The sequence below is a fragment of the Bubalus bubalis genome, chromosome 6 (genome assembly GCF_019923935.1).
Source record: "Bubalus bubalis isolate 160015118507 breed Murrah chromosome 6, NDDB_SH_1, whole genome shotgun sequence".
NCBI lineage: Eukaryota > Metazoa > Chordata > Mammalia > Artiodactyla > Bovidae > Bubalus > Bubalus bubalis.
This window is the reverse complement of record NC_059162.1, coordinates 11,807,224-11,823,421: the sequence shown is the minus strand read 5'-3', so window position 1 is coordinate 11,823,421 and position 16,198 is coordinate 11,807,224. Positions and strand designations below refer to the sequence as shown.

The window sequence follows — 16,198 nt, the reverse complement described above, 5'->3', positions numbered from 1 at the left end:
TAACAATGCTTTATTTGGTAATAGGAAAGATCAAAATATAGATGGAGATTGTAAAATATTACAAAAGGAGAAGGAAGTTCTACTGTTAATGAGCCTACTACAAAAAGTTATTTTGACTTGGCCTGAAGCTGGGGCATAATTCCTGAAGTTTTATTTGTCTCATGAAGATGGGTTATTGAAAGTAGTAGAGGAGAAGAGCTACTGAACAGAAGGTCACATACCATTGGCCAATGTAATTGTCAACCTCAAAAATTCCTGTGGTGTAAGAGAATTTTGGTCAGAATATAAAGTATTTATTATATTTAATTCTGGATTTGGGCCCCAGAATCAATATAAAAAAGACAGTGATTGTTAACACACATGCACACTCAGAAAATTTAACGTGGAATTAAAAAGCCAGGTAAGAAGCGAAAGATTTGTGCAATATGAAGAGAAACCGGAAAGTATGGAGCCTATTATACAGAGTGAAGTAAGCCAGAAAGAAAAACACCAATACAGTATACTAACGCATATATATGGAATTTAGAAAGATGGTAACAATAACCCCGTGTACGAGACAGCAAAAGAGACACTGATGTATAGAACAGTCTTATGGACTCTGTGGGAGAGGGAGAGGGTGGGAAGATTTGGGAGAATGGCATTGAAACATGTAAAATATCATGTATGAAATGAGTTGCCAGTCCAGGTTCGATGCACGATGCTGGATGCTTGGGGCTGGTGCACTGGGACGACCCAGAGGGATGGAATGGGAAGGGAGGAGGGAGGAGGGTTCAGGATGGGGAACACATGTATACCTGAGGCAGATTCATTTTGATATTTGGCAAATCTAATACAGTTATGTTAAGTTTAAAAATAAAATAAAATTAAAAAAAAAATTCATTCAGTTGATAAAAATACTATTTTGAACTATACATATTATGTTTTCTTTTTAACAATGATAGTATTGATATATATATATGCATAATAATATATTTCATAATTACTATTCCAAGCACTTAACAATTCTTCTAGATTATGCCACAAAACATGCATATTCTTTATGCTAAACAGTGATATGTGTACATTTATTTTATCTCCTTCAATCAAAAATATTTATCTCATTTTAAAAAATATCTTCACTGTTAATAACCTGAGTTCTGTTATTCAGAATGCACAAAAACAGCAATGCATCCCACCACACTTATGGAAATTTACTGTTTTTAGACCTTAGATTTTTTGCTAGTTTATGAATAAAATCTGATGTGACAATGATCAAAAAAAAAAAAAAAAAAAAGCCAGGTAAGAAGAATGAGATAAGAAAGAAGGACCATTGAGATGTTGGGAAGAGGTAATGACAAAGTGCCAGTGGTGAGAAGGCCATGGGGAGGGAGAACAAGACAGGTAGAGAAGCCAAAGGTATTCTATATTACAGAGATGGGAAGCTAAGCAATTGTTTAATATTATCCTTTTATTTCAAAGATGTGGAAATAAGAACTGGGAAGGTGAAATAACCTTTCATCATCATTTGCTACCTTGGAAAATGCTTTTCCAGGGTAGTAAGTATAAAGGAGACTGAGTTCAAGGAATGGAAATGAGAAGCAGAGTGGGAGTCTAGAGCTGTGGGAGGTACAGTTTTTCTGAGACGTGCAATTTGGTTCCGAGATTTTTCAGCTGGGGAAGAGAGGAAGTCACTTTAGAGTACTGAGAAAAGGGTGTTCTGAAATAAGAGATTACATACCAGCTCTGAGAGTCAGAAGTTCTACTTCCCAGTGAAATGCTGCCTCTACCTCTTCTATTGCTAGTGATTATCCTCCCACATGGTGACAGTTAGGATGGTAAGCATAACTCTGGCTGCTCCCAGCACAGGTGCAGGGGTTCTGGATAAAAGCATGCCACACCTACCACTAAAGGTCTGGGCTCTGCTGTCTCCAGCCCTCTCCCCTATTCTGGAGGCTGGGGATTGAGTCAGAGGGCTTGGGGAGAGAACTGTTTCAGGCTCTATATTGTTCAGACTCTGGGTGCCTTTTCATTCCATCCTGATTCTACATTTTTCCTCGTTCTTTTCAATCTTCCACCAACACAGTGTTCCACTGGCCAACCTCCTACCATATCATCCATATTTGGACCTTTGCCAACAGCTCCTGGGCTCAAAACCAAGGCTCAGGCTGGTTGGATAATTTGCAAATTCAAGGCTGGGATTCTGACTTGGGCACTACCATTTTCCTGAAGCCCTCGTCCAAGGGGAACTTTAGTGATGAGGCGATGACTGAGCTGCAGGACCTATTCCGAGTCTACTTCATTGGATTCACTTGGGTTGTGCAGGACCATGTCAGTGAGTTCCAGTTGGAATTTGAGTACAGTCCTCTGATCTGGAGAGACTCTCAATGACTTTTCTCTCCCTTGGTCAGGCTACTGTTCCCTCTGATCATGGTCTACTCCTTCCCTCTTTACTCAACTGCATGCACACAGCTCTCCAGAGTAGTCTCCAACCCTGACTCCTTATCTCCACCCAGTATCCCATATTCTTCCTGTTTCTTGCACTTTTGTGTAATAGATGATGTTCATGCTTTGTAGCCGTTTCCTGTTTTGCGTGTATGTCACTTGCCACTCTCAAAACCTAGGAAAAACTCCTTTTCCTACTGTGTGCCTGAATGAACTAAAGTATGACTTCCCCATCCTCCAATTCGTATCCTCAAGCATCTGCTGCCTAATCTCCTCTCTCAGTGTAAGCTTCCCCTTCATCCTGGAATGCTGCCCTCCTGACTCCATCACACATTGCTCCTTTTCTTCCCTCTTGTCCACTGCAGATCCTTAAAAGAGCAAATCCCCACCGTTTACAATAGGCATACCTCTAACCAATGCTCTTTTTCCTGAAAAGTCCTGAATACTGCAATTGGTTTTTGACTGATAATTTCACATCTCAGACCTTTCTTGCCACTAAAATCCAAAGGCCTATGCCTTTTCCTCATCCTTTTCTTCATTGTTTGCATTTTAATAACTTGTCTCAGTTTTCCTTTACACAGACCCCTTTGTGATCCAGGTCATAGCAGGCTGTGAGCTGCATTCTGGGGAGGCCATAGGAAGCTCTTTGAGAGGAGCTTTAGGAGGACTGGATTTTGTGAGGATCCAGAATCATTCCTGTGTGCCTGCCCCAGACAGCAGCAGCAGGGGGCAGAAGTTTTGTGCACTCAAGAGTCAGTATCCAGGCATCTCTGATATCATTGAGAGGTTCCTCTCAGAAACCTGTCTTCGATATCTCCTGGGTGTCCTCGATGCAGGGAAGGCAGAACTGCAGAAGCAAGGTTAGTCTTGTTCTCTCCCCAAGACTTTTCTCTTTTACCTCCTATCACCTTCTTTAAATTAAAAAGTGGAGAATACCTAAATTGAGAGGTGTTTAATCAATAAATGATCTGATTTCCATGGAAGTGGAAGAGGCAACTATCCAAATTTGTGGGTTTCTGAGTCCCCATGCTCTGGATTAGAGTCATTCTTACATTTCACATTCTTACTGCTCCTTCCTACCCCAGTGAAGCCTGAAGCCTGGCTGTCCAGTGGCCCCACTCCTGGGCCTGGCTGCCTACTGCTGGTCTGCCATGTCTCAGGATTCTACCCAAACCTGTGTGGGTGATGTGGATGAGGGGTGAGCAGGAGCAGCCTGGCACTCAGCAAGAAGATATCATGCCCAATGCTGACTGGACTTGGTATCTCCAAGTAACCTTTGATGTGGCGGCTGGGGATGTGGCTGGCCTGAGTTGTCGAGTGAAGCACAGCAGTCTAGGAGACCAGAACATTATCCTGTACTGGGGTGAGAAAGAACTGGAGCCCAGCTGGGGATGGGAGAAGGTGGTCTTCAAGAACAGAGGGCAGTCCTGAGGAAGGGGAGAGACTTGATGGATGAACTATGGAGGGAGGGTAGGAGAGGGGGAAGAAAGAGTGACAGAAGGAGAGGTAGGAAGGGAGAGACAAAGAAAGAGAGATAGAGTTTGGGATTTATTTCTGAGACTCCAGTGCCAGAGGAATGAAAATAGCTGATCTAAGGCAGGCAATAGGTAGGAATGAAGGACTATAAACTAGGTGGGATGGAGCAAGAACAGACTGTGGGTGGCTGTGAGAATATGACATCGGGGAATATGAGAAAGGGGATCAGAGATGTCCAATCATCAAAAGCAGGTAACAGTGGGTGTTGACACTTGGGTGGGCAAGAAGCCATGGAGAACTAGAGGATGGATTTGAAGTGATATCCCTTTGTGTTCTCCCAATTGCCAGGACATCCCACATCCATTGGTTTGATACTTGTGGCAATAATAGTGCCCTCCTTGATCCTTTCGATATGCCTTGCATTATGGTTTTGGAGATGCTGGTGAGTTTTCATTTTTTAATCTTTCTTTTCTGTCCATCCTTTTATTCTTTCCCTGCATTTTATCTATTAATATTATGCCTTTTTTAGCCTCAATATTTCCACTAGAAACTTTCCCCAACTCCTATCTGTAGGTAAATTTATTTTTAAAAAATTGCAGTAAAATACATCATGGAAAATTTACTGCATTAGCCATTTTTACACATATAGTTTAGTAGTCTTAAGTAAATTCACATTTTATGCAGCCAATCTCTAGAACTCTTTTCATCTTGAAAAACTAGAAGTCTATGCCCATTAAACTATTTTCCCCAATCCTTGCTCCCTCAGACCCTGGCAACCACCATTCTATTTTCAGTCTATATGAATCTCTATACTCTAGGTACCTCTAGAAGTGGAATCATTTGCCTTTTTGTGAATGGTTATTACATTTAGCATTATGTCCTCATAATTCATTTGTGTGATGATCTGTATTAGAATTTCTTTCCTTTTAAAGATTGTTTTGTTTACCTGTTGATCTCTCAACAGACACTTGGGTTAATTCAACAGTCACCTTTTGCCTGTTGTGAATTATGCTGCTATAAACATAGTGTACAAATATTACTTAAGAAGAGCAATTTTTCACTTATGTTCTTAACAGGTCATATCAGAATATCTCATGAGCCCTGAATGTCTCCTTTTCCATTTGGAATAAGTATCCAGGAACCCTGAAACTCAAGTTGTCAGCCTAGGAGTCAGTCTCATCATATTTCATCAAATGATCATCACATTTGATCAAATCATTGTTCCTGTAGGTTGTAAGATAAATCATAATTTATACACTAGCAGAAACATAAATGAAAATTGTTATTATGAGACAATATCACTAGCAGGATCCACTCAGATTTCATAGATGTGAGTTGGAGAAAGAATATACCTTGAAATAAATGAAATGATGTACACTACTTCATGGTGACATGCCTTTGACTTCTTATTTAAAACTTTTTTTTGCTTCTGCTGAAATATCATTTTTCAAATTGAACTAACTGTAATTATGCTGAGGTAATTGTATTTGCAGAGCTGCTGGGCATTTTTAACAAAATGTCTCCATCTTGGCCTGATGATTTTCTAACTATAATGGTTAGCTGAGCAACTTGTTTCTCCAGAAAGCCTTCCTTAGTGCTACAGTGGAAGTAACCCTCCCTTGACTGGTATCCTGCATAGACCCACTTTACTCATACCCAGAACACTACAGTTCTTATTGTTTTTCTTTTCTTTCTACTTATAAGTTCCTTAAGAGAAGAACTGGCTTTTGGTGGATCTCTGGCCCAAATCATATTTTTGTGTGTAGTGTTTTTATTGTTATTCTAAAGCTATCTGTGTGTATAGGCTAGTGAGATATGGTGTATAGTGAGACAGGTGGATAGTATGAAATATAGTGTATAGTGGATTTAAGTGAGTACATAATTGTGTTGATTCACAGGAAACTAGAATTTTTCTATGTGGAAAAGTTGATGTGAGTAAATGAGTAAAACTGTAGTTTTAAACTTGAATTGCAAGTATAAATAAAAAATCATAATATTAAGAGTTAAAAAAAAGGTCTTGGCCACTTAAAAAACCCTAAAATGAAGGCTTAGAACTCAGATTAAGGCTTTCACATAATATTTTCCCACTACAAGGAACCAAAGTACCTTGGAGAAATGGCTGATTTCTAGTTTGGAGCAGGAAGTTTCTCCAAGAGTCTGGAACACCTTTGCTATACCTGAAGGTGAAGGGAAGCTCAATGATAAATGTATGATAAAAGGATTAATACGCGACTGGGTTGAAAAAACTCCCACGTCATAATTGGGACAGTTTGAGTCTCAAGAGAAACAATGGCTAGGATTTGATGTTGTTGTTTAATAGCTAAGTTGTGTTGAATCTTTTTGACCCCATGGACTGCAACATGCCAGGCTTCAGTGTCCTTCATGGTCTCCTGGAGATTGCTCAAATTCATGTCCACTGAATCAGTGAAGCTATCTAATCATCTCATCCTGTGACACTCCCTTCTCCTTTTGCCTTCCATCTTTCCCAGCATCAGAGTCTTTTCCAATTCATCGGCTCCTTGCATCAGGTGGCCAAAGTGCTGGAGCTTCAGCTTCATCATCAGTCTATCCAATGAATATTCAGGGTTGACTTCCTTTAAGCCTGACTGGTTTGATGTCTTTGCAGTCCAAGGAACTCTCAAGAGTCTTATTCAGCCCTTCAGTTAGAAAACATCAATTCTTTGTCACTCAACCTTCTGAACAGTCCAAATCTTACATCCATACATTGTTGCTGTTGCTCAGTCTCTCAGTCCTGTCCGACTCTTTGTGACCCCATGGACTGCAGCATACCTACCAGGTTTCCCTGTTCATCACAAATCTGGAGTTTTCTCAAACTCATGTCCATTTAATCAGTGATGCTATCCAATCATCTCATCCTGTGTTGCCCCTTTCTCCTCTTGCCTTCGATCTTTCCCAGCATCAAGGTCTTTTCCAATGAGTCAACTTGTCGCATCAGGTGGCCAAAGTATAGGAGCTTCAGCATCCATCCTTCCAATGAATGTTCAAGTTTGGCTTCCTTTAAGATACACTGGTTTGATCTCTTTGCTGTCCAAGGGACTATCAAGAGTCTTCTTTGGCACCACAGTTTGAAAGCATCTTTTCTTAGGCACTCAGCTTTCTTCATGGTCCAAATCTCACATCTGTACACGACTACTGGAAAAACCATAACTGTGACAATACAGACCTTTGTTGTCAAGGTGATGTCTCTTCTTTTCAATATGCTGTCTATGGTTGTCATTGCTTTTCTTCCAAGGGCAAGTGTCTTAATTTTGTGGCTGCAGTCATTGTCCACAGTGATTTTGGAGCCCAAGAAAATGAAATCTGCCACTGTTTCCATTTTTCCCCGTCTATTTGCTGTCACAGAGAAGGCAATGGCACCCCACTCCAGTACTCTTGCCTGGAAAATCCTATGGACGGAGGAACCTGGTGGGCTGCAGTCCATGGGGTTGCTAAGAGTCGGACACGACTGATGCGACTTAGCAGCAGCAGCAGCATTTGCTGTCAAGTGATGGGACCAGCTGCCATGATCTTAGTTTTCTGAATATTGAGTTTTAAGCCAGCCTTTTCACTCTCCTATTTCACCTTCATGAAGAGACTCTTTAGTTGCACTTCACTTTTTCCATAAGGGTAGTGTCATCTGCACATCTTAGGTTATTGATATTTCTCCTGGCAATCTTGATTACAGCTTGTGCTTCATCCAGGCTGGCTTTTTGTATGATGTACTCTGCACAGAAGCTAAATAAGCAGGTTGACAATATACAGCCTTGATGTACTCCTTTCCCAGTTTTCACCAGTTTGTTGTCCCACGTCCAGTTCTAACTGTTGCTCCTCGACCTGCATACAGGTTTCTCAAACCAACTCTTGAAGAATTTTCAAAAAATTGTTGTGATCCACACAGTCAAAGGTTTTAGCATAGTCAGTGAAGCAGAAAGTGAAAGTCTCTCAGCTGTGTCAGACCCTTTGCCACCCCATGGACTATACAGTCCATGGAATTCTCTAGACCAAAATACTGGAGAGGGTAGCTTTTGCCTTCTCTAGGGGATCCTCCCAACCCAAGGATCAAACCCAAGTCTCCTGCATTGCAGGTGGATTCTTTACTAGCTGAGCCACAAGGGAGATCTTCAGTGATGCAGAAGGAAATTCTCACATCCATACTCCATATGTATGTAGTTTTAATACTCTTTTTTGTTGTTGTTGTTTGTTTGGAGTTCCCTTCCTTTATCTATGTTCCAGCAGATGTTAACAATTTGATCTCTGGTTCCCCTACCTTTTCTAAATCCAGCTTGGACATCTAGACGTTAACTTTTGGCACATGGTTTAAATTACAACATTAAAAACAAAAGTTATAGCCCAGGTTACATGTTGCTTGAGTTTCCTTTGTTTAGTTTATCAACATGCCCCAAATCCAGAAATGGAAAAATTAAAACCACCAAATCAGTGAGTAATATTTAGTAAGAATTTATTGTGGATATGAAAGCAGTTCACAAATGGGGAGATTCCAAATTAAAAGATTGATGTGAAGTTCAGGGGCATGAAATTACAGAATGACTTACAGAGCAAAAATGAGGAAGTTATTAATTTTTACAATGATTGGTTACTACAGTAGAAGTTTCTCTTGCCATTTTTATGTGGTTGACTGCTGTTTCTTTTATGATTGTCAGAGCCATTTACAAAACAAACCTGGCATGAGTTTCACTTACTTTTGTGAAATAAGTTGGTTTTAGTTTTCTTACACAGCTTAAACGTTTTCATCTGTTCAGGAAATTCTCACATCCATACTCCATGTTTATGTAGTTTTAACACTCTTTAGATATGTGACCACCACTCAGACTGTATAGGATTGCTCAGTAGCTGTCCTCAGGCAACCATTAGATACAAGCTTGCCTTGTGCTTCAGTGGAAGGAACTCTGGTGTTTGCAGAAATCTTACTTCTGGACCTGAGGTGTGTGTCTTCCTTACTTTTGGAGTAGAGTTTAAGGTACTTGTTGTATTTATTTTTAAAGGGAACTTAAGGGAATCAGAGGTAAATTTTCACCTTTTTATCTCTACCATCTCAGTCTAATTTTCACCATTAAAGGCAAGATCTTGTTTACTGATCCTCTTGATTGGAGTAATTGAGATTTAGAAATAATTTGTTTCCACTCAGGTTTTCACTTTGGTACCAAGGGCCATTGAGAGAGCAGCCTTTGTAGTATTAGTGCGGAGTGAAAATCAAGCTCTGAGCACCATACTTCCTGGACATCATCTTCGTGTTCCAGTGAGTCTGTCAGTACCTTTAGCCAAGTATTAGCCAAGCAGGAGATACTAATGGTGATGATAAAAATGGTATAGAGAGCATAGGTTCACTTTTCCAGTGTCTGACTCCCTGAAATGGGGTCAGGGTTCTCAGAATCTCCCTTTCTATGGTATGTCTCCATTCTCAGAGGAGGTCTCTCTGTGAATGTACACCAAGGTACTGTGGCCACTCACACTGATCCATTTGGTATTCTCTCCAAGACTACCTGCACTACCTCTCTGTTACTGCTACATCACTGTCAGTGTTATATTTGCCGTATGAGAGAATGAGATAGGTGGGCAAACCAAAGGAATACTTCTAGATTAAAAGAGACTGGAAGTTGAGCAATTGTTTAGTATTACCTTCTTACTGAATAGATGTGACAATAAAGGATTAGGAAGGTGAAATAACTCTTCAGCATCACAAGGGAGCTTTTCCAGGGTAGTACATATAAAAGAGATGAAGACCAAAGAATTGAAACGAGATGGAGTGGGAGTTCAGAGCTGTGGGAGGCACAGTTTTTCTGAGATGTGCAATGTGGGTCAAAGATTTTTCAGTTGGGGAAGAGAGGAAGTCAATTTAGAGTACTGAAAAAAAATGCTGAAATTAGAGATCAAATACCAGCTCTGAGAGTCAGAAGTTCTATTTCCCAGTGAAATGCTGCTTCTACCACTTCTGTTACTTGGAGTTATCCTCCCAGGTGGTGACAATGAGGATGGTAAGAATAACTCTGGCTGCTCCCAGCACAGGTGCAGGGGTTCTGGATAAAAGCATGCTTTACCTACCACTAAGGGTCTGGGCTCTGCTGTCTCCAGGCCTTTCCCCTATTCTGGAGGCTGGAGATGGAGCCAGAAGCTTTGGGGGCAGGGGACCGTTTCAAGTTCTGTATTGTTGCTCAGACTCTGGGTTCTTTTTCATACTATCCTGATTCCACATTTCCCCCTCATTCTTCTTATCTTTCCACCACTATAGTGTTCCAGGGGCCAACCTCCTTTCATCTCATGCCGATTTCAACCTTTGTCAATAGCACATGTGCTCAAAATCAAGGCTCAGGCTGGTTGGATGACTTGCAGATTCATGGCTGGGAGAGTGACTCGGGCACTGCCATCTTCCTGAAGCCCTGGTCCAAGGGCAACTTTAGTGATGATGAGATGACTGAGCTGGAGGACTTCTTCCGAGCCTACTTCATTGGGTTCACTAGGGAAGTGCAGGATCGAGTCAATGAGTTCCAGTTGGAATGTGAGTATAGTCCTGTGATCTGGAAAGACTCTCAATGACTTTTCTTTTCTTGTGTCAGGCTACTGCTCCCTCTGATGATGGTCCCTTTCCCCCCTCTTTATCCAACTTCATGTACACACTTGTCCAGAGTAGCCTTCAACCCCGACTCCATACCTCCATCTAGTATCTGAGATTGTTCCTGTTTCTTGCTCTCTTCTGTGTACATGACGACTCTTGTGGTTATTTCTTATTTGCATCTATGTAACTTGCTTCTCTAAAACCCCAAGGAAGAATCTCCTTTTCCTACTCTGTGCTTGAGTGAACTTAAGTGTGACTTCCTACTCCTCCAATTGATGTGCTCAAGCATCTTCTGCCTGATCCCTTCTCTACACGTAACCATTCCCTACACCGTGGAATGCTGCACTTCTGACTCCATCACACGTTGCCCCTCTCCCCTCTTGCCCCCTCTACATCCTTAAAACAGCTTAACCCCACCATTGATGATATGCATACCTCTCCCCAGTGCTCTTTCTGAAAAGTCCTGAATACTGCAATTGGTTTTATGTCAATAATTTCACCCCTCAACTTCTTGCCACTAAAGTAAAAAATCCTATGCCTTTTTCTCGTCTCTTTCTTTCCTGTTTGCTTTTTAATAACTTGTCTCAGTTTTCCTTTACACAGACCCCTTTGTGATCCAGGTCACAGCAGGCTGTGAGCTGCATTCTGGGGAGGCCATAGAAAGCTCTTTGAGAGGAGCTTTAGGAGGACTGGATTTTGTGAGGATCCAGAATCATTCCTGTGTGCCTGCACCAGACAGCAGCAGCAGGGGGCAGAAGTTTTGTGCACTCATGAGTCAGTATCAAGGCATCTCTGATATCATTGAGAGACTCCTCTCAGAAACCTGTCCTCGATATCTCCTGGGTGTCCTCGATGCAGGGAAGGCAGAACTGCAGAGGCAAGGTTAGTCTCGTGCTCTCTCCAAGATATTTCTATTTCTCCTCTCACAACTTTCTTTAAATTCAAAAGTGAGAAGTACCTAAATAGAGAGATGATTAATCAATAAGTCATTTGGTGCCCATAGGAGTGGAAGAGGAAACTGTCCAAATTTGTGGGTTTCTGAGTCCCCATGCTCTGGATTAGAGTCATAATCTGACATTCTTACTGCTCCTTCCTACCCCAGTGAAGCCTGAAGCCTGGCTGTCCAGTGGCCCCACTCCTGGGCCTGGCCGCCTACTGCTGGTGTGCCACGTCTCAGGATTCTACCCAAAACCTGTGCGGGTGATGTGGATGAGGGGCGAGCAGGAGCAGCCTGGCACTCAGCAAGGAGACCTCATGCCCAATGCAGACTGGACTTGGTATCTCCGAGTAACCCTAAACGTGGCAGCTGGGGAGGCAGCTGGCCTGAATTGCCGAGTGAAGCACAGCAGTCTAGGAGACCAGGACATCATCCTGTACTGGGGTAAGAAGGAACTGGGGCCCAACTGGGAATGGGAGGAAATGGCCCTCAAGAACAGAGAGGGGGACACAGGAAGGGGAGGGATTTGATGGATGAGGGAAGGATGGAGAGAGGAAGACAGGCATGGAGAGAGGATAGGCGGGGAGGAAAGAGAATCAGGGAGACAGAAAGAGACAGAGTCAGAGAGACAGAGTTTGAGATTTATTTCTAGGACTACAGTGCCAGAGGAATGAAAATAGCTGATCTAAGCTGTACAGTAGATAAAAATGAAGTAGTCTTCACTACTAGAGTAGTAGTCCCACTGTAGTCTCGGTGGGATTCAGCAAGAAGGAAAGATTAAGGGTGGCTGTGCGTATAAGACCTCTGGGAATATGAGAAAGGGACCCGGAGATGCCCATGCATCAGAAGCAGTTAATGATGGTGCTGACACTCAGATGGGCAAGAAGGCCTGGAGAACTAGAGAATGGGTTTGAAGTGACATTCCTTTGTCTTCTCCCAATTGCCAGGACCCCCCACATCCATTGGCTTGATACTTGTGGCAATAATAGTACCCTCCTTGATCCTTTTGATATGCCTTGCATTATGGTTCTGGAGACGCAGGTGAGTTTTCATTTTTTAATCTTTTTTTTTTTCTGTCCATCCTTTTATTCTTTCCCTCCTTTTTATCTATTAATATTACATCTCTTTAGTCTCAAAATTTCTGCTAGAACATTTCCCTTTTGTCCCCAACTCTCATCTGTAGGTAAATTTATTTTTTTTAAATTGAGTAAAATATGTCTTGGGAAATTTACTGCATTAGCCATTTTTACACATATAGTTTAGTAGTATTAAGTACATTCACATTTATGCAGCCAATCCTTAGAATTCTTTTCATCTTGAACAACTAGAAGTCTATGCCCATTAAACCACTTTCCCCAATCCTTTCTCCCTCAGGCCTTGCCAACCATCATTCTACTTTCTGTCTATATGAATCTGTCTACTCTAGGTACCTCATAGAAATGAAATCATTTGTCATTTTGTGAATGGCTTTCTCCACCTAGTATTATGTCCTCATAATTCATTCATGTGGTGGCCTGTATTAGAATTTCTTTCCTTTTAAATGTTGTTTTGTTTACCTGTTCATCTCTCAACAGACACTTGGGTTAATTCACATTTTAGCTGTTGTGAATATTGCTGCTATGAACATAGTGTACAAATATCTCTTAAGTTGATCATTTTTTTGCTTGTGTTCTTAACAGGTCATATGAAATATCTTGTGAGCCCTGACCATGTCTCCTTTTCCATTTGGAATAAGTATCCAGGAACCCTGAAACTCAAGTTGTCAGTCTAGGAGTCAAGCTCATCATATTTCATCAAATAATCATCACATTTGATCAAATCATTGTTGCTGTAGGTTGCAAGATAAATCATAATTTATACCCTAGCAGAAACATAAATGAAAATTGTTATTATGAGACAATATCACTAGCAGGATCCACTCAGATTTCATAGATGTTATTTGTGAGAAAGAATATACCTTGGAATAAATGAAATGATGTACACAATTCATGGTGACATGTCTTTGATTTCTTATTTAAACCTTTTTTTTTGCTTCTGCTGAAATATCATTTTTCAAATTGAACTAACTATAGTTGACTGGAAGAAACACAAACTGGAATCAAGGTTGCCGGGAGAAATCTCAATAACCTCAGATATGCAGATGACACCACCCTTATGGCAGAAAGTGAAGAGGAACTCAAAAGCCTCTTGACGAAAGAAAGTGGAGAGTGAAAAAGTTGGCTTAAAGCTCAAGATTCAGAAAACGAAGATCATGGCATCCGGTCCCACCACTTCATGGGAAATAGATGGGGAAACAGTGGAGACAGTGTCAGACTTTATGTTTCTGGGATCGAAAATCACTGCAGATGGTGACTGCAGCCATCAAATTAAAAGATGCTTACTCCTTGGAAGGAAAGTTATGACCAACCTAGACAGCATACTGAAAAGCAGAGACATTACTTTGCCAACAAAGTTTCATCTAGTCAAGGCTATGGTTTTTCCTGTGGTCATGTATGGATGTGAGAGTTGGACTGTGAAGAAGGCTGAGCGCCGAAGAATTGATGCTTTTGAACTGTGGTGTTGGAGAAGACTCTTGAGAGTCCCTTGGACTGCAAGGAGATCCAACCAGTCCATTCTAAAGGAGATCAGCCCTGGGATTTCTTTGGAAGGAATGATGCTAAAGCTGAAACTCCAGTACTTTGGCCACCTCATGCGAAGAGTTGACTCATTGGAAAAGACTTTGATGCTGGGATGGATTGGGGGCAGGAGGAGAAGGGGACGACAGAGGATGAGATGGCTGGATGGCATCACTGACTCGATGGATGTGAGTCTGAGTGAACTCCGGGAGTTGGTGATGGACAGGGAGGCCTGGCGTGCTGCGATTCATGGGGTCGCAAAGAGTTGGACAGGACTGAGTGACTGATCTGATCTGATCTGATAGTTATGCTGAGGTAATTGTATTTGAAGAGTTGCTGAACATTTTTAACATAATTTCAATCTCTTTATTTGGATGATTTTCTAACTATGAGGGTCAGCTGAGCAGCTTGTTTCTCTAGATAGCCTTCCTTACTGTTAGAGTAGAAGTAACTCTCCCTTGACTGGTATTGTGCAGAGATTCATTTTACTCTGTACCCAGAACACTGCAGTTCCTTTTCTTTTTCTTTTCCTTCTACTCATGAGTTCCTTGAGAGAATGGCTTGTTCTCAGTGGATCTCTGTCAAAAACTTTTTTTTGATGGTAGAGTTATTACTGTTATTTTAAGATTATCATGTTTGTATAGGCTAGTGAAATATAGTATACAGTGTGATAGGTGGATAGTTTAGGTGATTATATAGTTGTGTTAATTCACTTGGAACCAAATTTTCTGTTTAGAGAAGGTGATGTGAGATAGATGTAATATTAAACTCTTTAATCTTAAACTTGAATTGCAAGCATAATTAATAAATCATAATATTTAGGCTTAAAAAATGTCCTGACTACTTAAAAAACCACAAAACCAAGACTTAGTGCTCACATTATGGCTTTGACATATTTTCACACTAAAGGAACCAAAACACCTTGAAGAAATGGCTGATTTCTAGTTGGGGCAGAAAGATTCTTCAAGAATCTGAAAAAACTTTGCCATCAATTCAGTTTAGTTCAGTTCATGTGCTCAGTCATGTCCAACTCTTTGTGACCCCATGAATTCCAGCACACCAGGCCTCCCTGTCCATCACCAACTCCCAGAGTTCACCCAATCTCATGTCCTTCGAGTTGGTGATGCCATCCAGCCATCTCATCCTTTGTCGTCCCCTTCTCCTCCTGTCCCTAATCCCTACCAGCATTAGAGTCTTTTCCAATGAGTCAACTCTTCGCATGAGGTGGCCAAAGTATTGGAGTTTCAGCTTTAGCATCAGTCTTTCCAAAGAACACCCAGGAATGATCTCCTTTAGAATGGACTATTTGGATCTCCTTGCAGTCCAAGGGAATCTCAAGAGTCTTTTCCAACACCACAGTTCAAAAGCATCAATTCTTCAGCGCTCGGCCTTCTTCACAGTCCAACTCTCACATCCATACATGACCACTGGAAAAACCATAGCTTTGACTAGATGGACCTTTGTTGGCAAAGCAATGTCTCTGCTTTTGAATATGCTATCTAGGTTGGTCGTAACTTTCCTTCCAAGGAGTAAGCATCTTTTAATTTCATGGCTGCAGTCACCATCTACAGTGATTTTGGAGCCCAAAAAATAAAATCTGACACTTTTTTCACTGTTTCCCCATCTATTTGCCATAAAGTGATGGGACCAGATGCCATGATCTTCGTTTTCTGAATGTTGAGCTTTAAGCCAAATTTTTCACTCTCCACTTTCACTTTCATCAAGAGGTTTTTTAGTTCGTCTTCACTTTCTGCCATAAGGGTGGTGTCATCTGCATATCTGAGGTTATTGAGATTTCTCCTGGCAATCCTGATTCCAGCTTGTGCCTCTTCCAGCCCAGGGTTTCTCATGATGCTCTCTGCATTAAGTTAAATAAGCAGGGTGACAATATATAGCCTTGACATACTCCATTTCCTATTTGGAACCAGTCTGTTGTTCCATGTCCAGTTCTAACTGTTGCTTCCTGACCTGAATATAGGTTTCTCAAGAGGCAGGTCAGGTGGTCTGGTATTCCAATCTCTTTCAGAATTTTCCACAGTTTATTGTGATCTGCACAGTCAAAGGCTCTGGCATAGTTAATAAAGCAGAAATAGATGTTTTTTTCTGGAACTCTCTTGCTTTTTTGATGTTCCAATGGGTGTTGGCAATTTGATCTCTGGTTCCTCTGCCTTTTCTAAA

The 16,198-nt window shown here is 41.3% G+C and overlaps 1 protein-coding gene and 1 pseudogene across 2 annotated transcripts; both read left to right on the top strand.

Moving 5' to 3' along the window:
- Window positions 1–1,753: 1,753 nt before the first annotated feature.
- On the top strand, window positions 1,754–4,386 carry LOC102389446 (annotated as a pseudogene).
- A 5,363-nt stretch (window positions 4,387–9,749) lies between these two features.
- LOC123333961 (T-cell surface glycoprotein CD1b-2) lies at window positions 9,750–13,390 on the top strand. 2 transcript variants are annotated; one of them, XM_044944164.2, is made up of 6 exons: window positions 9,750–9,890; window positions 10,145–10,411; window positions 11,072–11,350; window positions 11,571–11,849; window positions 12,353–12,446; window positions 13,085–13,390. In XM_044944164.2, exons 1-6 carry the CDS (start codon window positions 9,830–9,832, stop codon window positions 13,110–13,112), a joined length of 1,008 nt encoding a protein of 335 aa, XP_044800099.1. In that variant the 5' UTR covers window positions 9,750–9,829; the 3' UTR covers window positions 13,113–13,390. The 2 variants fall into 2 exon arrangements, with proteins under 2 accessions (XP_044800099.1, XP_044800098.1); XM_044944163.2 differs by lacking the exon at window positions 9,750–9,890 and having other exon boundaries at window positions 9,979–10,411.
- The last annotated feature ends 2,808 nt before the right edge of the window (window positions 13,391–16,198 follow it).

Bases quoted from the DNA above. Each gene is read 5' to 3' on its own strand.
- LOC123333961 (XM_044944163.2), top strand. From the start codon at position 10,015: ATGGAGCCAGAAGCTTTGGGGGCAGGGGACCGTTTCAAGTTCTGTATT. The intron at 11,850-12,352 runs GTAAGAAGGAAC...CCCAATTGCCAG, and splicing joins GGACATCATCCTGTACTGGG to GACCCCCCACATCCATTGGC. The intron at 12,447-13,084 runs GTGAGTTTTCAT...TGTTCTTAACAG, and splicing joins TTATGGTTCTGGAGACGCAG to GTCATATGAAATATCTTGTG.